The sequence below is a fragment of the Papaver somniferum genome, chromosome 3 (assembly GCF_003573695.1).
Source record: "Papaver somniferum cultivar HN1 chromosome 3, ASM357369v1, whole genome shotgun sequence".
NCBI lineage: Eukaryota > Viridiplantae > Streptophyta > Magnoliopsida > Ranunculales > Papaveraceae > Papaver > Papaver somniferum.
In genome coordinates, this window is record NC_039360.1 from 151,520,827 (window position 1) to 151,531,101 (window position 10,275).

The 10,275-nt window shown below is 36.3% G+C and overlaps 2 protein-coding genes and 1 long non-coding RNA gene across 3 annotated transcripts; 1 reads left to right on the forward strand and 2 right to left on the reverse strand.

Moving 5' to 3' along the window:
- The first annotated feature begins 230 nt into the window (after positions 1-230).
- On the forward strand, positions 231-1,115 carry LOC113361716. The gene is made up of 2 exons (XR_003365286.1): positions 231-353; positions 830-1,115. It is a non-coding gene; the product is annotated as an uncharacterized LOC113361716 (long non-coding RNA).
- A 2,568-nt stretch (positions 1,116-3,683) lies between these two features.
- Positions 3,684-5,873, reverse strand: LOC113357679 (fructose-bisphosphate aldolase 1, chloroplastic). Its single transcript, XM_026601117.1, has 6 exons — positions 5,599-5,873; positions 5,067-5,336; positions 4,853-4,962; positions 4,667-4,757; positions 4,304-4,573; positions 3,684-4,178 (listed from the first exon to the last, which is right to left on the reverse strand). The coding sequence occupies exons 1-6, from the start codon at positions 5,767-5,769 to the stop codon at positions 3,900-3,902; spliced, it is 1,191 nt and encodes a 396-aa protein (XP_026456902.1). The 5' UTR covers positions 5,770-5,873; the 3' UTR covers positions 3,684-3,899.
- A 648-nt stretch (positions 5,874-6,521) lies between these two features.
- Positions 6,522-9,341, reverse strand: LOC113357680 (protein CHAPERONE-LIKE PROTEIN OF POR1, chloroplastic-like). The gene is made up of 4 exons (XM_026601118.1): positions 9,016-9,341; positions 8,818-8,927; positions 7,081-7,531; positions 6,522-6,966 (listed from the first exon to the last, which is right to left on the reverse strand). Exons 1-4 carry the CDS (start codon positions 9,168-9,170, stop codon positions 6,816-6,818), a joined length of 867 nt encoding a protein of 288 aa, XP_026456903.1. The 5' UTR covers positions 9,171-9,341; the 3' UTR covers positions 6,522-6,815.
- Positions 9,342-10,275: the final 934 nt, after the last annotated feature.

The window sequence follows — 10,275 nt, forward strand, 5'->3', positions numbered from 1 at the left end:
AATTAGTAGAAAAACGAACCGAACCATTTAATAATGGTTTGGTTTTAGTTTTAAATCTTAAAAATCGAGTTAACGGTTTCGGTTTTGGTTTGACCGAAAACCAAACCGATAACCAATGGAAAAAACCGATTATCCTTTATTACTTAATTTCCACCGTAGATTTTAGATGCATTGGATCATAGCCATTGATTTAGAGTATAAGAACACCCAAGTCCCAACCCTAGTTATCAGTTTCATTCTCCTATTTCTCTTTCTCCCTTTCTACATCTCAACGCCTCCCCTCCCCGCCCCCCAACTACTACTTGCCTACTTCACCATCTTCCTTCTTCTACTACTCAGTAAATCGAGCTTAAGTAAGTATCTTGATTCTTATTTTTTTTGGGTATTTTTTTTCATTTTTTTGTCTGTAAATTTGTGAAAGGTGCTTTATGATTAAAAAAAAGAGATGTACAACGAACCAACGTTTTGATTTTGGTGTCTAAGGAAGTTTGATTCATATTTTTTGATTTTGGATTTGTTTCAAATCTAAAAATTAGATCTCATGTTTGTGTAATATGGTTAGATTTAGGGTTTCTAGAATACTAATATTTTGGTTAAAATCAAAACATGGGGTTTTCATAAATTTATCTTTTTGATGTTTATTGGTATTTTAGACTATTATTTGGAATTTATACTTGTTAAATCTATTAAAAACTAGATCGTTGGGTTGTTCACAGTTCACAAAATTGTATGTTTTTGGGTGGGATAATTGCAATTGGGTCATAGTTGAAACTGAAATTAGTTAATGTTTTCTGACATTTTCATTTGATTCTTATTTCATTTACATAAGGGGCTGGCATGAATTATATGTGCAGCTTCGGGACAGAACTTCAAAGTTACTTCTACAGTCCTACTGAAGACGAAGTTTGAAAAGTTTGAAGTCACGGATCTAATGAACGTGGAGTAATTTATGCCAAAGAGTGGTACTGGTTTGAACAATCATCTTGTTGGCGTATTAGTAATTTGTATGACAGTTTCTTTTTAAAGAAATTTTCATTGTAATCCAAATTGTAAAGTATAAATATTAGTGTAATTTTCTAATTGTGGATTACCTAAACTGATTTTTTTTTTTTGAATTGTCAGTCACCTCAAAACTGACAGAACACTCGGTTAACCGAAACCGAGTGGTAAAACTAAAACCGAAACCATTGGTTAATGGCGCTGTTTTGGTTTGAAAAATCAAAAACCGACCATGAACAGGCCTACTTGTGTGATATGAATTGGCATTTAAAGTGGGTTATATGTATGTAACTAATAGTTATTGACTAATTTTACATCAAAATATATGGCGAAGTGGTCTTGGTAACTTATTATGAGGTGGAGATCACTAGTTCGATCCTCCCAAATAAACATATTTTTCTTAAGAATGTAAGAATAAGAATTGTATACAGTTATAAACCCAGCCAGTTCATTTGAACCGGCATCGATTTTCTCAAAATCGAGTACATAATCTATGCATCGGTTTTCTCAAAATCGAGAATGAAACCGGTTAAGAACATGAAAAGGGTTTATTTACAAGATGACCGCGTAAAGGTGGGGTCCGACGGATGATTAGACTTTTTGCAACAATCGTAATCGATTATGAGTAGATTACAATTAATTTATTTTGCACTTGAAAGATTTTAGTTTTTTCAAGAAATTTGTGTTAGATTCGAAGGTATTTGAAAATCAAAAAATCAAATAGTTGTTAAAGGTTTTTTACGACACTTTTTAAGATTTTTTGTCAGTATGCCAAACTCTTATTTTTCCTAATATCTTTGAAACTACATCAAGTTTGAGCAAAATTCTGGAACTAAACAGTAAGTTAAGTATTTAATTTCATTATTTTTGCTCCAATTTGAAAAAATATAGTTTAGTTTTAGAGATATTAAAGAGAAAGATGAATTTATAATAGTCGCTAATGATACTTGTTTTGGCATATATTTTTAGCTCTTGTTCTCATCGCATAGAAGGACTCCATCCGTTCGTCCAATTAATTTCAAACTACAATAAGTTTTACTCCCTTTATTTCAGAAAGATATGCTGGTTTCATGTGTAATTTGTACATAAAACCAGCCTATCTTTTTGAAACGGAAGAGGTAAATTGAACGGCGTGTTTAGGTCTTAGATCGGTGCGTTTTCAAAATGGTATTTTAGCTAAAAACACGCGTATGCATTCTAGGCACCCTGGTGGATATACCTTTCAGCGATGAATATGAAATCCTTCATTTCCCGTTTATGGCTAAACAATATAGCTTAATTTTAGGGATATTAGAAGAAAGATGAATTTATAGTAGTAGCTAATGATACTTGTTTTGGCATATATTTTTAGCTCTTATTCTCATCACATAGAAGGACTCCATTCGCTCCAATTAACTTCAAACTACAATAATTTTACTCCAGGGACGGACCGAAAATTTATGTTCAGGGGGGTAAATTTCTTTTCTTCCTGGTAGAAAAATCATTACTACGCCGGAAACCATTTTTTGATGGGCCAAAACTTTCATGCAGTGTTGGTCCGTCAAACGGCAAGTCATAGATATGGGTGTCGAAAACATCAAATTGCAGGACATCCTATCGTTTGGATATTATCTTTAGCATTCTAACTCCATAGCTGATACTAACGAGAAATTAAAGATGGATTGCCTAATGTTCAGTGTATATCTTATCTAAAAAATGTATGTGATTGACTGAACTGGTATTACCAAGAGTATATAACAACACCATCTAAAAATATTCAAAATTTCAAACAGCTTATGACGGAGGAAAAAAGTGAAGATTACAATATGAGAAGCGATGGCAATTTGATTGCATTATGGTACTCAAAAACGAAGATTAATATCCATTAAGACTGTTGTTAAAGGAGGGAGACTTTTAGCTCAATACACATGAACAAAAAGAAAAATAAGTACAACGGATATTATGAGTCTTTGCTTATTCTTTGAGACTATTCATCAAACAGTTAAGCTATTGACTACCGAGCTAAACAAAGTACAGAAATAGCACAAATTGATCAAATACTTAACTTAAGAATAATGAAATTTGAGAAAAACAACTCTGGGTTCAGTAGCACAATTCATCAAATACTAAAACCTAAAATTAGTAAGTGTTCATAATAAAAAGAATAGTATGCTTATATAGATTGAGCAGTGCAGGCAATACTTCAACTTGGCAACTCAAGGGAATACATTTATACAAATACTGATACAGTAAGGATTAGGGAATACATGTACTAGATACTACATTTATACAAATACTGATACAGTAAGGATTAAGGAATACATGTACTAGATACTAATCGGGCTAATCCAAATTCTTACCTGGGCAATTTCATTTTTTCTTAACAATTACAATGGCTTACCTCTGTCTCAAAATGATATGTTGGTTTCATGCGTAATTTGTACATAAAACCAACTTATTTTTCTTGAAATGGAGATAGTAGATTGAACGGGCGTGTTTAGGTCTTAAATCAGTGCATTTTCAGAATGATATTTTAGCTAAAAACACGCATATGCATTCTAGGCACCCTGGTGGATCTACCTTTCAAGGATGAATATTAATCCTTCATTTACCGTTTATGGCTGACATTACCACCAGAAATATCAAATAAGATTAGGCAACTGTTTCAAAGAAATGAATATGAGAATCAGGAGATTACTTCCGAGTTTAAGCATGATATAAGCCATGTTTGCATGCTAATTAACTAACTAATTTCATTGAGCAAGAAACTTATTAAGCGGGTAAAAGTACATTTAATGAACAAAAATAGTCTCCACAAATTATACGCATAACACACGGTAAGAAAAGCCTTTCTCCGATAACTTAATTATCATGACACGTCTTCTTCTTCTTGTTCATCGGAAGGTTTCGATACCAATTGATTAGTAGGAGTAATTCTTCACGTACATACCTTCCTTGGATTCGTCAGACTCTCCCTCTCCAGTGTATTTACCGAGCTGAGCTAGGGAGTTGGCCTTGGCACGAGTGAGCAGGGCATCCTGAGCTGCCTTCACGTTTTCGGGTCTTCCTCCCCATGTCTTCAAACAGGTGTTTTGAAGTGCTCTAGCATATGAGAATGACACATGCCATGGGTTAGGGGATTGGTTCATTGCGTTCAAGTTCAATGTTGCTTCGACTTCGGATTGCCCACCAGACAAGAACTGCTCAATCAAAATATTACAAATTAATTTACACAAATATAACAATCAAAAAATTACAAATTAATTTACACAAATATAACATGGATTTAGCGATTTGTTCTATGTTTAGATGGTAAGATACTTGCCATGATACCAGGGACAGCTGGAGGAATTCTTCGGTTAAGAAGCTTGAGGGTGTAATCAGCAACCTGTTCGGGTGTGTTTCTTTCCTTGCACTCAGCACCGGGAGTGACCATGCTAGGCTTGAGGAGGATACCTTCATACATGACATTGTTCTGTGCAAGGTAGAAAAATACCTCTGCCCATACCTGTTGGGCTACCTCGAAGGTCCTCTCAATTCCGTGTTCACCATCAAGCAAAATCTCGGGTTCCACAATTGGGACCAAACCGTTGTCCTGCAAGAACATCAGTCAACAACAATTTGTCATTGGACATGTAGGCAGATAATGACTAGCACAAGCTTCAAGGTTTCATGAAAAATATTTTACTTGAGAAATGGCAGCGTAGCGAGCAAGACCCCAGGCTGCTTCTTTGACTGCTAGTGCTGATGGACCGTTAGGAATGCTCACTACTGTACGCCTGTTCCCATTCAAAAAATCGGTTTATGTTCATATCACAAAGTCTAAAACCCTTCTACATTACATTCTGTTGAAGTTTCTAGATTTTGTTCGTACCATTTGCAGAAACGAGCTCCCTGTTGGTAGTAAGCAGCAGAACGAGAAGATAGGCCATCAAGACCCTGGCACCATGACTCATCGTTGGAACCTGCCAATGGTACCAACCCCTGTTGCACGCACCACAAATGCATACTATTAGAGACAAGTAAAGAAAACTTTCTACTACTTTATAGGAGACATAAAACGGAAGGGCAAGGGTTAAGAAAATTACCTTGTCGGTTTTAATACCGGGGATGATGTTCTGTTCAGCAAGAATGTCGACTATCTTTTTACCATCGACTGTGCTTTGGTAGAGTGTCTCCTCGAAGAGGATAGCACCAGAGACGTAGTTGCCTAGACCTGGAGCACTTACAAGGAGGGTCCTGTATGCCTGACGGTTTGCTTCGGTGTTTTCCAACCCGATTGATGCAAGACGCTTACCGCAGGTTGCATTTGACTCATCCATGGCCATGATTCCACGTCCAGGAGTTGCAATAGATTTCTATATATTCATTAACAAGAAGACAAATGAGCCACAACTTTTTCAGGTTCTTCATCTATGGTTAAACCAGACTACTGCTGTTGATTTTACTACTATATTCCCCTGGTTTAGTATTGTCTAGTCTAGCCTTGAAGTTGATAGTCCAAGACCCTTGGGCCAGATTTTCTCCGACTTAAGCACAAGACATACCTTGGTCACACAAACTAGTTTTTCTATCTTCTAAAAAACAAACACTATAATATAAGCTGAGTGAGTAACATACCGCGGTTTTGACAAGCTCATCAGCATAAGAACCAGCTCTAACGGTAAGAGCTGAAGGAGCGACAGCATTGCGTCTACCAACATAGGCTGAAGGCTGGCGAAGGGACTGACCCTTAAAAAAGTCAGATTTGTCAAGAACTGCAGATGATTTGAAGAGAGAAGCTGAAGCCATTTCTGTTCTTCTTTTTGGTTTCTCTTTTCCTCTCTACAGAATTCTTATCTTAACAAACAGACTGTTCTGAGCCTCTGCTATGACATCCCCATGTTGTTATCTTGTATGTGATTTATAGTTCCATAAGCTGCTTAGAAAGATGTAATATTAACGGTTGAAATATGTTGACCAATCAGTTGTAACCATGTGGAATGATAATGCTTATGTGGCATATGGGTACGTGGTTCCTGTGAATTAGAGTATGCTCACCTTGTAAAGAAATCCCGTTCATGGTTGGGTTATGTTAGAGTTTGTAAAGCCATAAAAATTGTAGGGAAAAAGATAATAAAATGACAAATTTTTGAGTAACTTGATGGAAATAGACAAAACTTGAATGCGAAGTTGTCAGTGGAAAGGCCAAACTGATGACCTTTGCAGGAAAAATTGGGAGTTTATTACTTGTTAACCCTTTTTCAATGATTGAACTGTAATAGGAATCGACTGGCATTATAAACCTGTTTCACTCAAACATCAATCTCCAATTGCACTTCATTATTAAGACCTAGAAAAAGGATAGACATATTAGCGAGTTTGTTTCTCACTTATCATCTCGTAGTTAATTTTGTGTTTCAGAAGACATTATTAAAATTTTACGTGAAATTGTGTTTCAGGATTTAGAAGACACTTGCACGATGTTTACATACTTTGAGCACTCTACCTCCGATTCTTGACGATGTCTATTTCGGTCTCTCTTTGAAGATTTAAATTCTATCTAGGAAACAAAAGAACCCCATCTGACATTTTGCTAATAAAATTGTAATGCAAGGCTCCATCTTCAACAGAAGTATGGAATGCTTAGATAAAAACTGTTTTAGCTTTTCTTAACATGCATTTAACACCTGCCACTGCCATTACACTTCTAACGACCGTACTTACTTCCCCTAATATTTCTCCCCACTTTCTCATTTCAGAAAGCCAACTCTGCACTTGCTTGAAGACAAAAAACAACCCGCTTTCATTTCATCAACTACAAAAATTCAGGTTGCTGACAGGCATAATTGAAGTTATTATTTCAGGTAAGCAGAAGAAACCCATAAAAGCACATACGATAGAAGAGATGTAGTCACTTCCAAACTCCTTGGGCCACGAAGGACTGGAGGAATCACAGATACCATTAGAAAGGTCCCCAGAAGCCATGAAACAGCAAATGCCCCAGCTCTGAACCAAAAAAACAAGCAACATCATTCTCCACGCACATAACAAAGCAATAACAAAATGCAGAATTTACAGTCATTAGTTACTTTTCAAATTACACCAAGATTTAGTAAGTACCCGGATAAGAAAGCTCGCATTCGGCTCTTTAGTCGATCATATATGAAGTATATTGTTGCCAACAAGGAAATGGCTACTTGTAAAGTAGGTCCTTCTTCCGTCGGATACAGAACAGTAAGAACACAGAGTACCACAAACACGGCAGCTGTCTTTATTATGTAGTTGGTGGAAGGAGTTTGAAACCTACTGGTAACAGCCTGCACAACGCGTAATTGTGTAACATCTCTGACTTTTTTCTTGATATTCAGTTTCGGCCTTCTCCTTTCGTGAAACTTCTGCATGATTATCTTGTCATGGGCCGACTCTATTGCATCAGCACTTTGTTGGTTTCCTCCATATCTATTCATCAGAAAAGTTCTTGCAGCCTGAATTTCATCTTCAGAAGCCTCCTTACTGATACCAAGCCTTTTGTATGGGTCCTTAATGTTGATTCTCGGAAAGATATTTGCACCTATAAAAAGTCGTAATCCAATAGACAAACGAGATAAATAAACACATCAGAGCAGCAATGAGACAGATTATGTAGTTATCAACACTGCTCGAGTCATAAACGATCCATAACTAAAAACACATACAATAATCATATGAGAATGGATAAAATTAAAAAGGTATGCCTACACCGTGATATTATTGAGGAGTTAGTCAAGTAACATAATTGGAGGATAGCAGACCTCAATAGTACATAATTAGAGGGAAAGCAACTCGAGTATTCAAAACTAAAAATGGGAAGTTTATAAACTGAAGATCGATGCCATTCAAATCGCCTCCTCATCTCTATTGCCACTGTTACAAGATGTGTATAAAACAGACGCGGCATAAGACATAACACCGACTCAGTGAAAGAGCACAAACAAACTAATAAACTTACAACTGATTGGATCAACTTGAAATGATTACTCTTTTTCCTAACTTCTAATTTTCTAAGGCTTGACAGTGGGTGATCCAGCATTTAGCTGTCTTTGACTAAACCGGGGTAAGCTCATTGATAGGACTTGTATTGTTGCTTCCTACAGTGATGGCATCAAATTTTCCGAACTCTGGACAATCGGATCATCCATATAGCCAGGTGTTGGACCATAGCAATATTGATTACAAGATGCATGATTACTCCGTTGATAACATACCATAAATCATTTCCATTTTCAAGCAACGGCACATCACAAATTAACATTTCCATTTTCAAGCAACGGCACATCACAAATTAAAAACCAACCCCTTGATGACGGAACCAAAAATCTAATTGAGTGGCTCTAAAGTTAGCCTTGGAAAGGTGTACGAATATATCTAAACATGAAGCTCTAATAGTAGTCCTGGAAAGGTGTACGATTATGTGCCACTTGAAAGAATAATTTTGAAGTCAAGAAAGGGATGACTAAAAACAAAAATATCAAAACATGTATACAATTTAGATTCCAACTAACTGGCTCCAACTCTAAACATAAATTCGAACGACAAAAGGAAACCAGTAGCCAGTTAAAAATCTTGTTCCATTCGGACATTACAACTCTAGCAATCAATCCAGCTGCTATTTAGTCATCAAGACCAGAAACTAACTCACCAATCCTCCATCACATTCTTTCAAAGTAATTAAGAAAAGCAAAAATATGTTTATCACCAGCAAAATTACTCAAAATTACGCAAAGCAAATTTGTTTTAGAGATGCAGACTATTGGTTGAAATTTAGGTTTTCACAATCAATTAATCAAACACTGAACCCAAACAATTGTGTACAATTACCAGCAGAGTCGCCAGTCATATCACCACCAAATGAAGTATCCATAGCACTCTTTATTCGGTAAGTTTGCTTAACCTTTGGTTTCCATGGATGAGAAATCCAGTAATTCCCGCTGTAAGAATAAATTAGAACATTAGTAAAAGAAGAAATTCAGACCTGAAATAAGTAAAAGTGGATGTGGTAGTACAACTTCAGTAGACCTGTTGATACGAAGAGGTTGTATATTCTTGATGAAATTACTACTACTACGAGTAAGGAGAGAAACTCTATCACAAGGACTTCGTAATCCTCTTGTGAGTGTAGTAGGGCGAAGAAAGCATCTTGGAGAATTACAACTCAATCCCGAAACGGACATTTTTCGAAAATGATGATGAACACACTGAGGGTATATCTCAGAAATCGAAAATTTAAGGAAAAAATGGAAGCTTGGTTTATAGGGTTTTAATCCCCTCTTTCATATACCAAAAAAGAAAAAGAAAAAAATTACTCCACAAAGAGTTTTTCGTTGTTCCCTTTTCGTTTGGGATTAGAGAAAAGAATGCTAAAAGCCCCTAACGTTTTGATGGAGGCTTATCTATTTTGTTTTACGGGAATTTGTTCAAAATACCTAGGGATGGCCATTTGCACTGTGAAGCACCGACACGCTAGTATTGGTGTCGTGTCAGCGACCGACGCGCGTCGGGTATAGGACGTTCATGAGACACCGACACGACGCATGTGTAAAAATCTACACTCTATTTTAATCTAGTGTGTCACGGAAATTAGTATAATAGTTATTTTTTTTACATGTGGACTAACTTAACAGTATAAAATTGAGTTATTTTCATAGAATTGTGTGATTAATGTACTTGATATACCATAGCACTATGATTTTAGTATATAAAAATTATCTAATTAGTATATATACATAAACGTGTTAGTGTCCTGATGATTTTGAGTTTTAGCGATCGTGTTGTTCCGTGTCTTGTGTCTGTGCTTCCCAAGCCCCACCCAAACTCATTTCCGTGAGTACCCGTTCCGTTTGGGTAGTGTTTTATCCGCACAGATGGGTATGGGGTCGGGCATGCGTAATACTCGAAACCTAAGCTATGAGGATGGGGCGAGGACGAGATTCAAGGTCCCCTCCCCGTAGCTTTCATATTATAAGGGTTTCGACTTTTATGCAAGAATCTGTATCGAATTTTTATACTTCTACCATTTAGTCGAGCTTGCTTTCATTTATTATATTCTTGATCGTTCTTATATATTCATCACTTTCGCTTCTTTGTTGTGATCAGACACATTCTCTAAAATTTAAAATAGAGAAAATGATGCAGATGATGAAATGGTTATCGTGGACGAAGATAGAATGAGAAAGAAAAAGTAGAAAAACTAGTAAGTTATTTAAAGTGAAAAAACGGGGGTCTAACAACACCACCCAATATTTCGATTAGCAATCTGTTTGGACTAACTCCGAAACA